Source organism: Diadema antillarum, unplaced genomic scaffold (assembly GCF_040938485.1).
Source record: "Diadema antillarum isolate AM-2024a unplaced genomic scaffold, OU_Dant_1.0 seq00000382_RagTag, whole genome shotgun sequence".
Lineage (NCBI taxonomy): Eukaryota > Metazoa > Echinodermata > Echinoidea > Diadematoida > Diadematidae > Diadema > Diadema antillarum.
Window position 1 is genome coordinate 2352769 of NW_027271380.1, and position 21189 is coordinate 2373957.

Below are 21189 nucleotides of genomic sequence, written 5' to 3' on the forward strand. Positions count from 1 at the left end.
GTACGCTCAGTGCCTTCGACAATCGAGTAGAAATATGAACGATGTCATGTCACTATGACAATTGCTGCATAACAGTTAAACATCTATATCAGTTATTCTCACTTAAAAGAAAAATACATTCATTTGTTACAATTGGTATGAGTATGTCTTTCTATTACATGTGGTAAAACGGTTTGTTTTGCATCATCGTTATACAATGTTACATAAAACTGCACAAACAGATGGCAGATTTTTCTCACGTTTGATTGATATTTCAGGACATAATCATGACAGTGATCAAGACAGTGAACATCAAGGGAAAATGAAATTCTGAAAATGTAAAAAACAAAACAAAACAAACATTGACATGCAAAAGCTGGAAAGGCCTGCAAGAACAGTGAGACACTTTAATTGGGAGAGAGAGAGGGGGGAGGGAGGGCTTACAACTTAACAATAGCAAAGAGGAGCTTTTATAATTTACTGATAAATGACGTTGGGAGGATTATAAGCGCTTACAAGGTCAGTTTCATGTATCATAGACATCAAGGCCAGGCCGTGTACTGTGTCTTCGCACAAACTGACGGTTATAATGTGCATGGCGATTAAAACAAACATGTGCTATTTGAAAGTTTGCATGGGAATGCACGTGAGGAAGAGAATTTTGTGGTAACACAACGTGTATGTAGTCTTTGAAAGGACTGTTGTTTGGCGAAAGAACATGGGGAGAGGAGAGTGAAAGAGGGAAGCGATATAGGGAGAGTATGAGGACGGCAAGTAATGACAGTCGAAGGGCAGTGGTGAGCTGGAAGCATAACAATATAAATGCCCTGAGAGCATGTATATGATTTCTGACTTCCTGAAATTTACGCTTTTAAGATATCATTAAAGTCATCAATGTGAGACAGTGTCGACCACATTTTTCCTTACACACAGGATGAGCGATCTGTAGATGTTCTAATCATGATGAGGAAATCAATGATAATCTGATTGATGTATGAACTGATTCTTAAAAATAAAAATCATATCCATATTCATAAAAGCATTTGCTTCTATCTGCCCTCATGCGCAGTTGCTGATAGAGTCCATCACTACTGTGTCAGAAATGAAAGCGCGCCCTATCTCATCAGGGATTGATCCCTGCCGATCAGATCTAATCATTCTGTCTAAGATAAGTAGACGGATTTGATTTCCTCTGCTAGTGCATTTATTTAATATACGATATATATTTCGTGACTACAAACCTGATACGACTCACTATGCAGAATAGTTCGGCCTATTTTTTTTCCTTAAAAACTTGCCATGAATGCGAATTGGTCACAAATACAAAATCCTTGGTTCTGTTTTTGGCACATATTGTAAACAGTTGCTACACTGGTATCAAAAAGTGTTATAACATTTAATTCTGTAAACGTGATTTGTATAACTCCTGATAGATTGGCATGGCAGCATCTATACACTCTCGGATTTCGGGGGTCCATTCGGTCTCGTCGAATGACTTCTTCGAGAGATGGGGATTGAATCGGGTATTTTTCAAAGCATTTGTGAAGATTCCCATATCCTCGTATCCCGCCATGGTCTCTGCACAATGCCAACGTAACTGGGTCACATCTACCTGACCCCATTCGAGCATCTTCGGATCGTACTGCAGTCCGACCGCCCGACAGTACATCGGCATGATTCGCTCAGGTTCGGCAAGCAGTTCGTCCGCATCGATGATGACCGGTTTTTGTCCGAAAGTGCTTTCGATGTGCCGAGAAAGTTCGACAAGTTCTCGGTACCCGTTTCCGTACTCTTTGTTCACGCTGAAGCGATGGGCCTCCGGCACAGCATCGGATAAGCGTTGAATTGACGGAAATACTTTGCGTGGATCCCGAATGAGGAACGAATGACGATAATTCTTCGGAATGTATTCAAATTTTCCCATGATACCTATGGTTACATCCTTTCCAAAGACGAGTTTACCCTGAGGAAAGTCTTGCTCCATGAGATCTGAAATGAGGACGATAAAATGAATATAAAGTTGACCTGGTTGACATATCAAATAAATTTAATTGTAAAATTGTGAATAATTTGTTAACGCAAATAAGCTTGAGCTAAAAGTTGTGGCTTGTGGTGTAAGTCGTATTCAACAAGACGTAGAGACTTGAATTTTATCTTTGGTAAATTTTAAAAATCATGTACATTCCAACACACAAGCCCAGAGGCCGAGCATTGCCGATATGGTGAGCAGGACCCAACAACCCACCATGTGTGCAAAGAGAGGAGAAAAGTTCGAGTTTAGATGTCAAACAAAATAATCTAATACAAAGTTAATTGAATACACACGTCCTGAAATTCGAAGCATACTTTGTGAATGTAGTGTATGGACCGTATTGCTATGTTTTGTTAAGTGGTGCAGCTAAGTCGAATGTTGTCTTCAAAGCCCTCACGTTACAAACATCAGTCTTGTATATTCTGGACCAATGTCACGTATTTTCTCCCTGTCATTGGCGCCATCTTTTTTCATCATGAACATATCATACAACACACACACACACACACATACACACACACACACACACACACACACACACACACACACATAAACACACACGATATTAATAATTGCAAATCACTCATTATGTTACTTTTTATGGTGTCCATTCTATTTGGTATAAACCTTGAAGGCCTTCAAGCGCAGACCTATATGCGACAGTTCTACACAATAACGTGGGTGCAACGGGGAGTAGAGTGTTAGCTTTTGCGACAGAAGATAGCAAGAGTGCTCCTAATACATTTGTACTTCATTTATCGACATGTTTACATTTATATCACTTGTTGAGACAGCGCTAGCCAGCTAGCTGCTTGCTGTAAATACAGCGCGCGTCAGCAGACGAATTTTGACAAACGCATTTTACAAATATAGGTGATTGAGTCTGCGACGTAGCTTATGGTATATGAATAATTGAACTTGAACTTTGCTCCTCTCGGATCACTGCACCCTGCAGAATAACATTCGTATTTGTACAGCGAGAAAATAAATCATGAAACGGGGCTAATTCTGCGTAGTTTGCTGACCACAGGCCTACATAATAAATATGAAAATGACATATATTTCAAGTTATGACGAGATATTCTTCACACCTACTGACACCATAGGTAACCGTGGGCATTGCGATTCGGTGGTGTGTTGGCATATTATGGAAACAGTTCTGCTAGTAGTGTGAGCATCACCGATTTACTGAATTACTAGTACCTCTCACATACGCATAGGTGTATTTGTCGTTGAGCAGCTGGGGCGAGTCGTTGGCGAAGAAGTGTCGGCGATCGGGCCCGTAGAACTCACAGGACACGAATGGCTCCCAGAAAATTTCTCCGCCGCCAAGAGCACTGCCAAGAGACTCCATGCAACGCGTGAAAACAGTCGTGCACGAGCGTGGCAAACTCCACAGCATTACACGCACCGGTTGCTGCCTAGAATCCGCCATTTTGTCCTGTTCTCCAGACGGGCTGTGTTACCCGTTTATCAAACCCTGGCTCGGTGCCCTGCATGCAACAGATGCGGTTTCAGCGGCTTCAAGAAGTACGAAGTACCAGTTTCGCCAGACTCATTTTATTGCCAGGTCAAGAGGACTCTCTGACACCTTCTCTCTCTATCATGGGGATACCTTGTCGATATAGGCTATGCCCCTGATATGCCACAAATTTCATGGCCTATATATTCATAAACACATGAATTTAATACAACAGGTAGGCAAGGGATAAAAGCGAAGCTCTTGTTCATGCAGCCCTGCAAATGAGTACAATGCTCAATCATGAAAGAGTGGAAACTCACCCACCATTTGAATAAAGCACCTATCACAGAATTATTATTTGGATTACATTTGCTTTGATGTGCACTGTGTGTGTGTGTGTGTGTGTGTGTGTGTGTGTGTGTGTGTGTGTGTGTGTGTGTGTGTGTGTGTGTGTGTGCGTGTGTGTATTTTTGTTCTTTTCTTTTTGAGGGGGAGCATGACACATGCTTGACTTCTCACAGTAAGCAAATGATGATAACGCCTATTCAATTTCACACGAAAAGACTTGTTATACACAGGACTATAATGATATGTGCATAAATTATTGTTTAAGGGTGGGTTGGTAGCAGGTCATGATGCCTATGCTGTTCTATGATGGCCGAATAAAGTGATAGTAACAGTGATGTATTTTTGTGTGAGAAATCTGTTTGCATATTAAGCTTTTAGCAAATTTCTGAGAAACAAATTGAGCTTAATAATTAAACAAAAAATACAAACACCATCTCGTGATTGATCAATTTCGCTCCCTCTCGTAAAGTATATACGTAAGTACTCCAATCCGACTTTGCATCATGATATTGATTAAAGGCATGCATTAAAGTGTCAGTCATACGATCATTTAGATCAAATTTAGATCAATTTAGGTAAAGTCAAACACCAAATAAGTGCCAAAAATTGGTAGAGGTTTCTTAAAACTTGGACCCAGTAAGCAAATTATGGTACTTTTAGAGAGTCACATAAGATTTTTTTTTTTTTTTTTTTTTTTTTTTTTTTACAGGACATAAATATTAATAGTAATCTCTTTGATGTAAATAAGATGAGGTGATGTCATAGCTTCGCAAGTTTCGGATTGTCCGACACACAAATCTTACCAAAATATCAATTTTCAACGAAATCAATCGATAAAAGAGAATAGCAATCACTTGCAGCAATAGAGTATTATGCTGACATAACCTAGCAACCATTATTCTTTTTCGGAATGAGGGTGGAGGTGGAGGTGGGGGTGTGGTGCTTGACAACTCCTTGATCCATCATAATTATGATACATATGATTTATATTATGTGCTCTAACTAATGGTAGAATTCGAGGGGTAACAATGCACTCATCATCACCCCATCTACTTTTGCATACTAGTACTGTGTTGAGACAAGACAGTATACTAGTTGGGTTATCAGTGTTAGGTAAAAGCATGCGAAGCATTAAAACTTAACTATCTCATTTTTCTCATTTGATGGAACAGCATAGATCTATGCTCGTTTGACTTTTGTTACTTTGTATTCTATAAAATAGAACCTAAAGATTCCCTTCAGCGCCTTCATGCCATAACATTCATAACCACGCCAATGCGGATATTTTGGCAAACTACAATATCGCCATCTACGTTTGACAGGTAGGTCCTACGTATAACACTGACGAGAGCTACGTAAGCCTTTTGTCGTGTTTTGTTGTTGTCTGTTCTTCTTCTTCGTACCTTTCATGCTATTATCAGCATCTTCTCGTCATCATCATAATAATTGTTTCCTTCTTCTTTTCCACTGTCTGTTTTCCTTTTGGTTTATAATCTATGTCTGTCATAATAACAATACATATGCCATATCTTTAAAAAAAAAAATATTTCGCCACCTGTCCTCTCCTAGTTTGACTTCTCTTCTCCTTACTCGGTTTTCTTACTTTCCTCATTTTTCCCTTTTCCTTCTTAATCCTCTCTCCTTTACCCCCATCAATGTCCATCTCGATCAACATCATTAACCCAAAATTTATGATCACATTGTTTCATCACTTCTTCAGTAGAATCTCTATTGATTTGTTTACGGCTCCAGCTTGTACGATAACCAAAAATATCATCGCAGATAAACTGGAAGCACGATAATCGTATGGTATATTGCTTTAAAACGATTGGAGATTGTATGATTGATTCTAAGAATTCTGTGGAATCATTATGCTAATTGGGATGACGTTTCTTCAATCATTACTAGATGACGGCAAGGTCCGTCAATTATTGACCACAAGAGATTGTTTTAGCTCCTTGATAAAGATGGGGAAAAATGGAGCACCTCTTCACATTCGATGATGATCTACGCAGAAATATGTTTGACATTTCAAGTTCCCTCTCTCCTCACTCATCTTCATTTTCCCATGCCCCCTTACTCTCCACCCCTCACTACCTCCCCCTCTCTCTGCATTTATTGATCGACTCATCTATCTTAGTATCTGACGCATAGTGAGCAAGTAAGATATGACATAGCTGTCTCTTTGTTTTTGTTCCAGAAGTGGTAACTCGTTCCTGTAAAGGTTCTCATGATATCGTGCATGCTATTTTCTTCAGTGTTAGTTTGTTCACATTATGCATATTTTCTTGAAACCACTACAATTTCCACGATAAAGGACAATCTTATTGCACGACTGGTGATTTGATATGGTTTCATTATCACCACAATGAATAGATAATAATTATCATATCATCCCCGGAAATATAATTTGTCGAGTTTGTTTTGTTTGTTGTTGTTTTTTAAGGATGGGTGTGTGTTTTTTGCGTGTGTAGAATATGAGAAATAGCTAAAGAGATACAATTAACAAGCACAAGGGCTATACATCTGAAACATGAACTCATGTTAGTTTAACGGCATTGATTTCCCTGTTTCCTTGTTTTACTCCCTTGGAAATGGATGTTTTTGACTTTATCATTGGGGTTTACTCTCCTCTAGTAGTATTTTACCCCTCCCCTTTTCTTCCGTTTTTCCTCTACAAAATATTACAAAATTGTGTCGAGAGATATTGTACAATTCTACCTCTAGGAAACAGTTACTTATAGAATATTGGTTTAAAACAAATGTGTGCATTCAGTCTACCACCGACAACATAATAACATTGCAGCTCAACGAAGGATTTCTCTTCATCGTCGTGAAAAAAAGAAGAAGCACCGATTATTCAGTACATGTATTTGAGTAATATAGCCATGATAAAAAATCATGGGGGTATACATACTCGGGAGAAATGATTTTTATCATGACGGTTATTCAAACAATGAATAAACAGTGTTTTATGGCGATTAAGGCCAATATATGTCAACCAGTTGCAATGAAACATCTCAACGCAAATATATATATATATATATATATATATATATATATTCATATATATTGATTTTTTTTTCAATATTGAAATGGAAATGACGTAAGTCATTTTTTCCCAACAGAATTGGAGCTGATGGACAAAAAACAAAAACAAAAACAAAAGCAAAAACAAAAACAAAACAAAACAAAAAAACCAAGGCCTGTTATGTTCTTGGTTATTGGTTGTTGGTTTGATACTACGTTTAGGAGTCACAGCCCTAAAAGAAAGAGATCATGTTAAGCATATCAAAAATATTTTGGTCTGCTTTATGCTCTTTTCAAGCGTTACTTTTGTTCTCCTCCATGAGCTACATAATGTCATTTCTATATTCTCTTCCCGACTCACATCTCGACGGACTCAATCGGCACAGTCATTCATTTCCTTATCTGATAACGGAGTTCCTGTGCAGTTCCTATCAGCCTTGCGCTGTTCTTTCGACATCATGCACTTTTTAACCCTTCTATTAAATCTGAACAAAGCTATGCTACACACTCTATTCATCACTTGCTTTGTGCTACACCTCTTCCCTAATGGTTCTCTACACAATGACACAGTGCCCCATTCGAGTAACCTTATGCCCGAAATACGTCAAAGCCCGAAGACACTTTCTAACGTTACGTCCCCCGTCCACTGAGGCATGTGTACTTTCATTTATCTCTGTCACAGCGGTCTTCTTAGGGGTTGTTTTTCTCCTAAGCTTGATGTAGACTATATCCTTGTGAATTGCAACAAACTTTTCTTTGGAATAACAAAAACCCCTGTATCCAGAAAATGCTCCTTTCAATTCAATGAGAGATAAAATATTCATAATGATATTCGTCCTGTAATGTCAGTGCGTGAGCAATAACATGTCTTCAAATGACAAAAGAAAAATGTCGGTTATTGAAATATACTATGAACTAAAGTAATTTATTATAATATGCGTGGAACTACTAATGGACACACATACGCATAATCCCACACACACACATGAGTGTGTTATACATACATAAAATAAACAGGCAAGATATTTTACGTACGCTTATATAGATTTGGCAATATGTGTAGAGAATATCAATGCTTCTATCAATGTCTATAATGAACGGAAGCAACGGAATTTGTTGACTATTGTGCTCTTGTTTAAAAGTAAATAGTATTATGTTGTGAGGACATAAGCCGACATATATATTATCCCTCACCTTCTGTACATCATAATTCTACAATATTCCATGGTGACGAGGCCTGTAACTGTCAGAATTTTCACACTGATATTTGCCCTCATTTTGTTCCTTATTTGCAATCCAAACTTTAAGGAAAACGCAGGTCGGAAATATTTACAGATCGATGAACATTATTAAACAAGAACTTATGTTTTTGTTTTTTGTTTTTCCTGATAGGTGATATGACACAAATTAGATTACCAAAATGTCTGTTTTGGAGCGTTTTGCATACCTGTAAAATTTACTGAAATACGTTGTTGATTTTGATAGAAAGGTGAGGTATTACGTCATTATATTCTTGATTAATTCCAAAAACCATTATGGGAATTCGAACCTTACCTTATCATCAAGAGCTATCATTTTTCTTTTCCAGTTTATTTCGTGTTTGGATTTTTGGTAGTACATATCTTTTTTATTATCATAATCTTTATATAAACGTGTATCCAGAGACTATTCTTTAAAATGTAATTGTAGTCGATCGAAGTTGAGGTGAAATTACCAAATTAACATAGTACACAATATACCACAAAAAGGTTGTTTTATTCTGAAAGCAAATGAAAAATTGGTCGCTGTTACGGATCACATTTCGTTTATATCATTTAGGTATATATATATATTTTTCTTCATTTGGAATTATTTGATTTGGTCTGAACTTTTTTATCCACTCTTCGTTTGTTTGTTTGTTGGCTTGTTTTTTGTTTGCTTTGTTTTGTTTTGTTTTATTCACAAACACTGATTATTCGAGGCTTACAGCCAAAAAAAGCTTACTCTTGAAGGTTCCGTTATACCTTTTATTGTACATCCGCATACATATAAATACACACAGATTTTGATAATTACTAGTTGGAATCGAAATTAACCTTCGGATGTACAATACAAGCTTTGACGAAATATATATATATATATATAAATCTTTTGTTGCCTATCTACAAGAATTATCATTTTTTTATTATTTTAGATATAGCCTGTGTTATATGAGAAGTATGAAATAAACTGTAACTGAGACTGAAATGATTAAACGCATTGAAAGCGTCTCCCCTATTGTGAACTTAAGTGAATGTTCCTCAGATGGCCAGGTATGTTGCACAATGTGACGATAAAAATAGTGCTGTATGTTACAATTTCCTTTTTGTTTGTCTTATCTCGCACTCAGCGCGGAAGTGCGCAACTTTCTACGAGATAGGCGCACAGATCAACTGAGCAGCACCGAGCCCCCATTGTGCTCGAGGCGAGATGGCGTGCGCACGTACGTTTGCGACCGAGAGTTAATTGTCAATTTGGACGCTGCTTGGGACGCTGGGTGATGAGAGAAGCTTCGTACTCTTCTGCTTCATTTATTTTCCCTCTTATATCGAGTTTACTTCCTCAGCGTTACATTCTAGATTGCCATCATGCTCAGAGCTTCATGACGCCAAGAGGTGAGGTGGCATGGAGATGAATTATTTAACGACTTCGCTTTCGAATTTACGCCTTGAATTGCATTCAGAAAGGATATTTTTGTAGACGTTGTGTCGGGATTCCTAGCGTCTCACCTGTGCCTGCGAAATCATGCATTTTGAGCTTGGAAATAATCATCAACTTTCTCAGGACGAGGAGGAGATTGATTTGTAACCAACAGCACTAGGATCTCTTGAGCTGGTATCAGTCGCATCTAAGACAGTTTTAACAATTTCCTCCGTGAACATTTTAAGATGGATACAGCGCATTCTTACAGCACTATGGCCACCCCACGACTAGGATTGTTACCCGGAGGTATCCTGGCAAACGTAGGTCTGATGACGTCCACCGTAGGACCAGGCCTCCCGAGCTCCTCCGAGGGGTTAGACTTGATAAATAGCTCCACCAAGGCGTGGGCCACCGGCACGGTTCCCCCGCCAGACCCAGCTTTTGGTATAGCCCTGGCTTGCCTGACAATTCCCGTCGTACTGTTTGGAATTTTCGCCAATGCTGTCGTCCTTTTCATAGTCATAAGGTACGCACTGAAAATAATCAGAGTAAGAGAGAGAGAGTGAGAGAGAGAGAGACAGATAATTGTCGACTTGTTTAACACTTGTGTTATTTTTAGAGCGAAAGGGTCAGATGCTTTCGACGAGTGTATTTACCTATGTCATTTGTGTCCCCCATAAAAACGTCCCATATGCACCTGCCTCAGATACTTTGTGGCACGGCGCATCCCCAGCCTCTCCCGTGTCCACAAATAAAAATTTGAGGCCGCGAGATGTGAATTATATATATATATATATATCGCGCTATATTCAATGTCCAGAGAATTTACGTTGCCGCTTACAGACACATTTGAGCCATTAAAACTTTGCCCTTACAATACACTGCAAGTTTTTGTTTCAAATATATAGCTGCAAAGGAATAATTACACCTCTATGTTGTTTCGAAACTGATACAGTACTGTATAGAGAGTCTCGCCATTATTGTGACCCGAACCGAAAGGTATACACATTTTATATACACTATGATCAACAGGGGAGTCGTGGGTGAAACATGTAAAAAAAGAATAAATGAAAAACATAGTGCCCCAGGCGGGATTGAAACCCCTACTGAAAGGTTATGGTGCTTTACTCACTTAACCGCATGACTGCCGAAAAAAGTCACTGCAATCTATCAGTCCGTTTGATTGGTAGTTTTACTATATTTTAAACACTTTTTTCAACGATAATGTTGTGTTTAAACCTTGTTCTGAGTGAGAACAAAATAAATGGCTGGATTTTGCGCTAACTTTATTTTGTTTAAAAAATATCTTAGCTTAGTCGTATTAGTAATATCCTATTCTATCAAGGTGCAAAATTTTGTGAGTTGTCGCAGTTGCACGCAGTGTGTAATGTTGCCGATATTTGATCAAACTGTGATTTTTTTTTTTGCTTTGTTTTTGCTTCAATGTTGATACATGAGTATAGCAAATAGAATATATCAGAACGACACCCTCTGGAATGAATTGAAAATGATAATAATAACACTGTGTGTCGAGAACAAATTTGACATAAAAGTTAAGAACGATCACTGATATTACAGAAGTTTGAGAATTGAAGTGATTGATGCGTAATTGAATCAACAGATGACAGGCAGTCAAAATGCATTTCAGTCCCAATGCTAGTATTTTGTGTTGCACGCAATTGATCTCTGTGACATTGTTAAGAGTCGAATTAAAGGGAGACGTTGTTTAAAAGTCACCGGAAAACTTTGAACCGTGCAGTACTGGAGAACATCCGGGTTGATTCGGGTTGGGGGGGGGGGGGGGTAGCTTTACCCAAGACGAACGAGGATTTGATGGAGGGTGACACTTGATTTACCTCTGGAAAATGAGTCGTTCACGTTTCAGCTAAGAGTCAATAGCGTGTAAAGTGTCAGCTATAGTTGAATCTATTGATGGGATCATGCTTTAAAGTCATAGGTATAACCATTCTGAGTTTACGTCATAAGTTTAGTTTTAGTCATAACAATTCTAACCTACGAAATCGTCTACAACCATGATTTAATGGATACGGGCAAAGCAGATTTTCTTTATACAATTTGAAAGAAGATCAAGATGATAATATCATCTTCATCATCTTTCAAAATGTATATTTCAAAACTATATTATAGTGGTCAGACAAATTAAATCACCTCAGCAACACCACTTTGAAATTTTACAATGTGACTTTATTGGAGCCGTATAGGCCAACAGATAATGAGGTATCAATGAAAGCTTAGCGCGCTAGTCTCCTTTCGAGGTGTTTCATCTGTGTCCTGCTGGATGATACACATCCAATAAAAAAACATGCCTCGCTCATACAGCCCAGGCTGTGTGCGTTGTTTAATCTCAGTCATACACTCTGAGGGCAAAGTCCATTGTTATCGCGCGCCTTCGTATCTTGTTATCTACTGTCTTTGGTTTCAACTTTCAATACAGCTGTACACTGTGATCTGTGTGTACGTCACAATCTTCCTCAGTTGTGACTGGGCAAAAGTTACGTGATTGAAATGGGCTATGAACAGTTACGTATTCAGTGAAATGGGGGAGAGAGTGGGAGGGAGAGCGTGAAAGATGAGAAGGGTTCAATGTATGTGCGAATACGTAACGTTTTATGAATCTAGACTATGAGCTGACATTGATTACGTGTACACGCGTGTTTGACAGAAGAATCGAACCCGGTTGCGATTACTTAGTACTCTACATCATTGCGAGAATGCAGGGAGAGCTGGAGGGTCGCGCCGAGGGGTAGCGTGTTGTGTATTCATGAACATGTGCAGTACGTCAGTTATTTCACATTGTATGGATGATTACTAAAAATTATCGCACGCGCGTGTCAAAATCCCCAGCTGATATCAGGGTTGTAAATCTTCGCACGTCTATCATTGTCCTTGCCCTTGGTATCCAACCCGATGAATAACCTCGAAAGGGAATTTTGCTAGGGGTGCAAGTGTGACTATAAAGTCTGTCTGATAAGCAAACAAACATAACAAAAAGTTAATTGGAAATAAGTGTGATGGTCGTTGAAATTTCCTTTCATTATGTTTACATAAAACAATGATATCCATGATAGTCAAATAATGCACGTCAAATGGGGGTGATGCGATATCACCGCCTCAAAACTCTCACCCAGTTAAGTACAATATACTATATTACTGTCACAAAAATCATTTCGAGGTCAATCACTGAGTAACTATGATCCCCTCGTGGAAATTATTGTCAAAAATGAATTATTGCTTCTCTAGAATGAATGGATTACCGAGAAAAACATTTTCCTTTTCTTATCAACGAAGTAGATAAGGAGCTATTTGGGTAAACAAATACCATACATACGAGGGCATGACATCTTCATCTCATTTGATGTCACGTGGTCATCAATGGTTCTTGAGAACACGCCAACTTTTGAAGCTCCATCGCATACATTCATGAAGAGTTCAAATGGAGAAACCGATATATCCATTTTTATCAACTTAAGATATTTGAGATTGAAGCTGCTGAACAACAAAGAAAATAATTGATGAGAATTCATTATGATAATGTAAGTAATATCTTCGAAAATATCTTGCTGTGCGGTATCACTGTAAATATTCATTCTTTCTCTATTTGATGATGAACGTACATTCTTAAAAGAAAAACTTTCAAAACGGCGTTCATCGGGTTTTTTTTTTTTTGCATCCAAACTCTGCACATGTAATATATATATATATATATATATATATACACATATACATATATATATATATATATATATATACATATATATATATATGTGTGTGTGTGTGTGTGTGTGTCTATGAAACGTCATATGACTTTGTTGTTGTTGTCGTTTACTTTAATTTCAGTATATTTATCAATGTCACCTGGAACAAACAATAACGTTATACCTCAGGGACTATTTGGCCTCCACTCCATTGTATCTACGCGGGTAGGGCCTATATACAATTTGTATCAACGCCTATTGCGTACTCAAAATTTTGTTGTTGTTTTTTTCGTCCCTATACGCCTGATCAATGTGTAATCAATTGCAAATGTGTGTCGTGCACCCAAGATGGCAGTTGCTCCGTCAGTCACACACCACAGCTGTGGGAAGAAGAAGTCGGGTAATAACGAGCTATAACTCCAACGAATTGATTCCTCTTCATCTATAGAATGCTGATGGTGACATGAAATGCCAAATTCCGGCCATCATCACATGGGCATTTGATACCGTCGTGCTCCGTTGTTCCGACAATAGCGAGCTTTAGATCTACGATGCGAACGCAAAGACGACGCCACTCAGGGGGAAAAAATAATGGTGTTCTGCATATAATATGTGCGAGACATCTGTTTCCATTGTCCAACCCGGGATACTGCGTCGTCTAAGAGTTCGCATCCCAAATCTAAAGCTCGCTATAGTTACATTCTCATTTGACCTTACTTACCTGAGTAATTCCATTTCGTGCCCTCACCCCCTATATCGCTCCCTCACCCATCTTCATCTCTCTCTCCTCTCTCCATCCCACCCTCTCCCTGTTTCCTCCTCTCTCTCTCTCTCTCTCATTCTCCCCCTCTCTCGTTTGATTCGTATTTCTATGAAGAATTCTTGCGTTGGAACATCTCATAATTATGCATACAGAATCATCGATCTCCCTGGAGGGGTATTATTGATATTATTGTTCTCGTAAAGATTTGTTTTCCATAAACTTACATCGCAGTGCATCTTGTCAGGCATCTCCCTATCTATCGCCCATATATTCAGTCATCTTTTTTTTTATGGTTGAATGACTGGAATATATTGGTCAGTTCACGTTTTAGCGGTCGCATGATTACCTCTTCATCTCCCCAATTCATTCACGTTTAATGTTCAAGGAGCACGTGTGTTAGTGATAGGAAGAAGCACTGAAAACTAACCACATAGTATGAACGAATCGTATTGTTAAATCTCCTCTCCTATATAGTACAAATATAAGATATACATAAGACTTATAAAAGGTCATGCCAAACATGTTGAGAGACTTGCGACTGAGGTTTGTTTTTTTTCTATTCCGAGCCTAAACCAAGTCCGTCTCATTCACATTCGTCGGTGTATAATGTCATGTTGGTTTCTATTATAAATTTCAGCTACTTGTCTTTCACTGTGGCTTTTAAGTTTGGAGTTGTGGAACACTGCATCAATCAGTCGTCAGTGTACATTAATGTAGGATTACTCCTTAGCACTCTGATTTGTCAGAATTGATTATGATAATTTTTCGACATAAAGAAATTATGTCTGCTAATTTACACTGTTGTTGCAGACTCTTAAAGCTCTTTTTACACTTGTGTTTCTTAACCCCGGACTTTCTCTGACCCAGGACTATCGTTAGTCCCGTACCAATTTTTTCAGCTTTTTACACTGGCCAATTAGTCCCGTACTATCTCTTGTCCGGGGCTAAGGAGAAAACTGACCTTTTTACACTCGTATTTCTTAGTCCGGTACTTTCCAAACCACATGAATATTCATGATTACGCTGTGTACTGTACACGTACACGCACGCACCGGCAGCACTTGATTACCTCGTTTCTGATTGGTCAGTGAGGGTCGGACTTCGTCTCCGTCGCTTCGCCCAGGATTATTTTTTCGTTCTGTTTACACTCACTTGCTTGGCACCGCAATTGCGGTGCTAACCCTGCTATTTTGCAGGGCCAGATAGTACCGGACTATCGGTGGGGCTAGCCCACTTTGGCAAAAACGAGTGTAAACAGAAAGTGGGCTAAGGATAGTCCCGTACCAACGGTGGGGCTAAGGGGGGGGGGGGGCCTTAGCCCCACCGACTAAGTAAAAAATTACAAGTGTAAAAAGCCCTTTACAGACTCTGGACTTTTGTCCTGTTACACACCTCCAAGACACCTAGCAAAACATATGCCTCTGTTCATGGAAACCCAGTGTTAGTGCCAAAAGAAGAGCAGGTGTGTGGTTTCGTAAGTGTTAAGTTACCTGCATTTGAAGGATCATATTAACAAGGTGTATATTTTCTGTCATTGCACTTTCCACACGAAACACCACTTATCTGTGCATTAACATCATTCATGTCGGTATTTCCATTTCCAACTTTCACTCGAGAATGATATTCATGTTTAACAGATATTCCATCATGTTAAATATAGAACATGTCTTTAAAGAAACAAAGGAAATCCCCGCTCCAAAAACAGCCAATCAAAACACTGTCGCTGTCACCTATACCACTTTTAATCTAGACTTATCTATACATTTCTCCATGCATGTCTACTTCAAATTGGAGAATGGCAAAAGGGTAAATGTAAATGTAAAAATTCATCTTTCGTAGAACATAGTTTAGCTTTTCTGTCTTACGTTAAGCCTATTTTTTCCATTCATTTCAGAATTCTCTCCCTCGAATGCAATCTGATATATAACATTACATTTATACAGAAACCGCCTTCCTTTCTGAATCTGGCACAGTTTGCATGTATTCCTGAAGTGTATACATACTAACATATAATGCCGCGAGGAACTGCGATGATATTTCCTACCATAAGAAATGGAAACGTATAGAAACAACTGCTCGAATAAGAGAGAGAGAGAGAGAGAGAGAGAGAGAGAGAGAGAGCGAGAGAGAGAGAGAGAGAGAGAGAGAGCGAAGAAATAAAAGAAAATACATATTATCGTCATCGTCTGTTTACCGGGGGTAACAACGAAGATTCGTGTAATTGAATTCTCACAAAGCCTGCCACAATGACAACTGTATTAAAGGAATGATATAGTGATGGTTGAGTTGAGGATTCTACCTTTAACTTTTTGCTAGATACTTAGAAACCACGTTATGAAATGTTGAAGAGCGTTCAATTCTAAGAGGAATTCAAAGTTCATTTGATAAAAATCGGTTTAGAAATATGCTGAGATACCCCAAAACAAAGTAAAACAAAGCGATCACAATGAAAGGTGGGTCCCACCTTTTATTAGGATTGCATTGTTTTGGATATCTCAGCCATTTCAAAACTCATTTTCATCAAATAAACCTTGAATTCCTCTTAGAATTATATGCCCTTTCATATTTCATAAGAGGTTTCTCATTAAACCTAAAAAAAAAGACCCATTGGAATCCTGTGTAGCCCCATCTCTACCGAAACTGTATCCCTTTAAAAAGTACCAATGTTACCAGCCAGAAGATACTAACATTCGCGCCTCGCACCAGCAGAACGCATATTGAATAGATAGTGCGAGAGTTGAGCAACACAGTTCACATAGTTAAGCGAGGTTTGTTATCAATCATATACCCCTAAAATAAAGCACTAATGAATTGACGCTTCTTACGTCAAAGCAGTTGGGACTTGTGCACATGCGATAGCAAGCAGTAACGACCTGCATGCGTTTATGTTTCGGATAAAAAAAAAAAGAAGAGTAAGGTAGAGAGAGAGAGGGGGGGGGGGAGGGGGAGTCGACAGCAGGTCACATTTGGCAAGCAAAATAAGCATACGCAGGATTTTGACATTAAATCGAGTCATGTAAGTGCATTCTAAATTGAGAAGAAACCTTCGGACCATCAATTCTTGCCTTATCATGCAACAGATATAAGATATAATGTACAAAATAATTATGGTCACATCCATAAACCATTTTAGCATCGAAGGAAACTTCTTTCGAAATTGTAAATCAGGAGGGGTTATAAGCTACTTATAACAACGCAGGATTATAGGTATATTTGGTAACAACTTTGAGCATAGTTTTCCGTGATAGTGAAAGGAAGTACCTGTCGAACAGTCAATTAAATTCTTAAAAACACAGCAACACTCGGGGAATAGCTCTAATTGAAAGCAACCGATACATGAAAATAATCAGTAAAAATCGCATGGAGCGTGCTTGCGTATGGAGGTGTTCGAAGACGAGCGCACTTTATACAGCCCGTCGAAATTAGCCGTGTGTCTATGTAATACGAGCGCTTCGCGACGGGCTGAAGTGCGCTCGCTCGTATCCGAACACCTCTTTCACCAATGTATATTAGCGTTGACGACGTCGTATAAGATCTCACAAAGGGGTACATCATGTCGTAAATCCCCACATAAGATAGCTTGTCCTCCGCGTCACTCTCTTTATCTCACACACATACACACACACACACATTACTCTCTCTCTCACACACACACACAGGAGCATTATAGGCTTGCTATGCGGAAACGAGAACGTTTTCTGTAAAGATACACGTCGTGTTCATTAATATCATCTCCTCTTCCAGATGAAGAAAAAAGGTAGATAATCACTATTTCCATGAAATCATTATTAATTGGTTGTGGTAGTAGTACTAGTTTTAGTAGTTAGTAGAATCAGCGGTAGCAGGATATAGTGACAACGGATTTGGGTAGTGGTAGGAAGTAGTAGGCCTATAGTAGTAGTAGTAGAAGTAGTAGTAGTAGTAGTAGTAGTAGTAGTAGTAGTAGTATAGTAGTAGAAGTAGTAGTAGTAGTAGTAGTAGTAGTAGTAGAAGTAGTAGTAGTAGTAGTAGTAGTAGTAGTTGCAGTAGCAGCAGTAGTAGCAGCAGTAATTGTAGTTGATAGTAGTAGTAGTAGTAGTAGTAAAATTGCATGATAGTATCGTATTAGTATTTGTATCATTATAATTATAATTATAATAATAATTATTATTATTGTTATTATCATTATTATTATCAATATTATTATTATCATTATCATTATTATTATTATTATTAGTAGTAGTAGTAGTAGTAGTAGTAGTAGTAGTAGTAGTAGTAGTAGTAGAAGTAGTAGAAGTAGCAGCAGCAATGCTAGTCGAACGAGCAGGAACTACAATAGGAGTGAACACAGACGTTGACAGGTCACAAAATGTAATTGTTCAGGCAGTCAGGCGAATCATCTCCAGGGTTGACCAATGGAACAAGCCAACTCCCAACAATATGAACACTGTGATAATATTGTTCAGGTGTAGAATTCTCCTTGTATGTATAATCAAAATGTTCTTTTTATTGGGGGGGGGGGGGGTCTAGAACAAGAGAAAGGGTATTCCAGTGTCCACGGTAAATATGTCAGTAGGAGAAAAACACCACAGCAACGTACCTCCGTGCATATATAAAGCTCAGAAAGATATAGTAGGTATATGAGTGATCTGTGTCCTGCGCAACCTCTTATCATTCCAACCCGAGTATACAATGTGATTATGAATCACGCATCGGCTGAGCACATGCACTTGCGTGCAAAGTAGCTCCTTATTTATTCAATCCCATGAATTTGGGATTTATCTTCTTTGTTTTCCCCATCCTTCGAAAAAACCACTCAATAATTGCAAGTGGTTTGCTCTATATGTTATAAAGCGGATTCTCTGTAGTAGCACTGATATACTGAATGCAGGGTCAACACTTTTCGTTTTCTCTCTTTGTCGATATAGGCTGACATCCTTTTCTTTTTTAATATATCATTTCCCCTTCTCTCTTATTGTTCTTTCTCTACGCCGTTCTGTTGATATCCCATACAGCAACTCTCTTTCATAGCATCTAGTTCCTTCATATTTTACTTTTCTGCTCATAACGCATTCTACATGTATAAAACATATCCTATCATAATCTCCCGAAATATCATTTTGAATTTGTTAATAACATAATTTTAATTCCCGTCATTTCAGCGTTTCTGCAGAGAAGTCACTGTGTATCCATGAACGCTTCTATCGTGTATAAGATCACTCAAATACAAGTACATATTTGAAATTAATATGGCAAATTGCATTTTTATTGGAAATTAAATGAAATGAAACCATAAGCCAATGACATAACATAAAGTGTACTTGAAAATGACGACAGATATGATATCTATGCGAATAGTATTCATGTGAAATGTAGTTTACTGATTACATGAAATGATCTTCTGAGGACAAGCAAAAGGTGTTGTGGTTCAGAAGAAAATACCACAGATTCTAAGTGCTGGGGCTCCCTGTCCGAGTCCGTTGGTAACAGTAGTATCAATGCACGCCCCAAACACTTAATAATCCGCGTTGCTAAAACCTTCGGACGGTCTTAAGTCGGTCTGCCCATGATAGCTTGTTTGCAAGTATTCGATTGCTTCCTAAGTGGCTACACAGAGGAAATGAAAACTCAAAACTCAAACTTCAACATCGACAAGACAGCCATAAATTTCTGGATGACGTTTCAACGACGTTGTAGTTAAAGTTCGAACTCCTTAATGACCGAACTGTTTATAGAGACTTACCTCAGCAGTTCCAACGACTTCGCTCTCGGGGTACGAGATCTAACTTTAGGTTGAGATTTCAGTTTAACGCTTTGGCATTAACGCCGCCGCGCCGGTGCCATGGCGCCTTTGCAAAGTTCAAATTTGCCGGTCTTGATTGATGATCTGTTGGCTGGGTCCACCCGTAGGGCAACACAGATGTTGCCTGCACAAACACATCGCCTTGGAAACGTGGAATCTTTGTATTTTGTGTATCTGGTTTTGGGGGTATTGGTTCCGGCAACGCTATTCAGAACGCTCCTGGTGCAGCGCAACGAAATACTCTAATTTGTCAAAGTGATGACCAGCGTCTCTTCAAAAAGATTAAAAAAGGAATGATAACATGTGTGTGTGTGTGTGTGTGTGTGTATGTGTGTGTGTGTGCGTTTGTTGTTGGGTATGGGGAAGGGAAGTTTTAACAGTAAGACAATGAGATATCTCCGTGGCGACGGCATTACCACCATCCGCGTGACAAACAATATTCGTCGCTGTCAGCGTGGCACATGACAAACGGCGCTCTTCATAAATGTGACTGGCCACCTGTACGACTTCGTAATGGAGGCGTTGCCATGGTAATATGTCTTGCGATACAGTTAGGATCGTTCGTCGTCATTAGAAAATCGGGTTAACGCGGATACGATGCTGCCGTTCCTTTCATCTTTCGTAAAATGCGTCGGTTGAAATATGATTATTTTATTATGTAATTTGGTAAGGCCAGCACCTACACTATACGAGTATGGATTTCCACCACCGAACGTTTATAGAATATGGCACAGTGCATGACAGAAAAACAAAATAGAGGTAACATTGAACACCAGTTACCTTCATTATTGTAATCTGTTAGGATAATGAGATATTTGCTATGACCATACCACTACGCATGTTGCTTGCATATGTAATTACAAATGAAAACGGAAATATTTTTTTTTTCCGATGCGCTCATTGCTCTCGAGGGGAGAATGTAACTCCAAAGGAGCAGTCAAGTACTATATTACAACGATAGACATTACAAGGCAATATTTTTTTATAAGATTGACTACATAGATACTCTTCCTAGCCCCGTCGGTTGGCAGTTTAATTCTGAAATGATTTTCCATTGTGACGTCACTCTTCTCTTTTTAAAGACTAACGATATGCTACGTTAGTCACGTTATTGCCTCATGACCAATCGCCGATAATATGATAATAGTAAGAATAATGATATCAAAAGCTTATATAGGGCTTATTACCAAAATATTTCAGAGCGCTTTAAAATATTAACAAAAGAGAAACAAACTTCATTATGAATAGACTACGAGTACAAATAACCCACAATGTTTTTGCTTTTGGAAAGCAAAGTAACAGTTTACACGTTTCATTAACATTACCTTCTACGTGATGTGACTGTGAAAATTGAAGTAAAAGAAGCAACAATAAAGAGAAAAAATGAAACAAGTCAGCACACCAAAAAATGTGTTC

At 38.6% G+C, this 21189-nt stretch overlaps 3 protein-coding genes across 3 annotated transcripts in view; 2 read left to right on the plus strand and 1 right to left on the minus strand.

The window, feature by feature from the left end:
* Positions 1–1375: 1375 nt before the first annotated feature.
* Positions 1376–3450, minus strand: LOC139731672 (uncharacterized). Its single transcript, XM_071642561.1, has 2 exons — positions 3215–3450; positions 1376–1968 (listed from the first exon to the last, which is right to left on the minus strand). The coding sequence occupies exons 1-2, from the start codon at positions 3444–3446 to the stop codon at positions 1376–1378; spliced, it is 825 nt and encodes a 274-aa protein (XP_071498662.1). The 5' UTR covers positions 3447–3450.
* Positions 3451–9299: 5849 nt separating this feature from the next.
* The window catches only part of LOC139731693 (somatostatin receptor type 2-like), a 57330-nt gene continuing 45440 nt past the window's right edge, over positions 9300–21189 (plus strand). The window contains exon 1 of the mRNA XM_071642580.1: positions 9300–10038. Coding sequence (XP_071498681.1) covers positions 9758–10038 — 281 coding nt within the window. The 5' untranslated portion in view covers positions 9300–9757. The remainder of the gene's footprint in view (positions 10039–21189) is intronic.
* On the plus strand, positions 13577–18051 carry LOC139731630 (uncharacterized). Its single transcript, XM_071642521.1, has 3 exons — positions 13577–13628; positions 16058–16179; positions 17971–18051. The coding sequence occupies exons 1-3, from the start codon at positions 13577–13579 to the stop codon at positions 18049–18051; spliced, it is 255 nt and encodes an 84-aa protein (XP_071498622.1).

Coding starts and splice junctions, on each gene's coding strand:
- LOC139731672 (XM_071642561.1), bottom strand. CDS start 3,446: ATGGCGGATTCTAGGCAGCAACCGGTGCGTGTAATGCTGTGGAGTTTG. Junction 1,969..3,214: donor CACCTATGCGTATGTGAGAG/GTACTAGTAATT, acceptor TCCTCATTTCAG/ATCTCATGGAGCAAGACTTT.
- LOC139731630 (XM_071642521.1), top strand. CDS start 13,577: ATGGCAGTTGCTCCGTCAGTCACACACCACAGCTGTGGGAAGAAGAAG. Junction 13,629..16,057: donor CTGTGGGAAGAAGAAGTCGG/GTAATAACGAGC, acceptor GGAAACGTATAG/AAACAACTGCTCGAATAAGA. Junction 16,180..17,970: donor ACATATTATCGTCATCGTCT/GTTTACCGGGGG, acceptor AGTAGTAGTAGT/AGTAGTAGTAGAAGTAGTAG.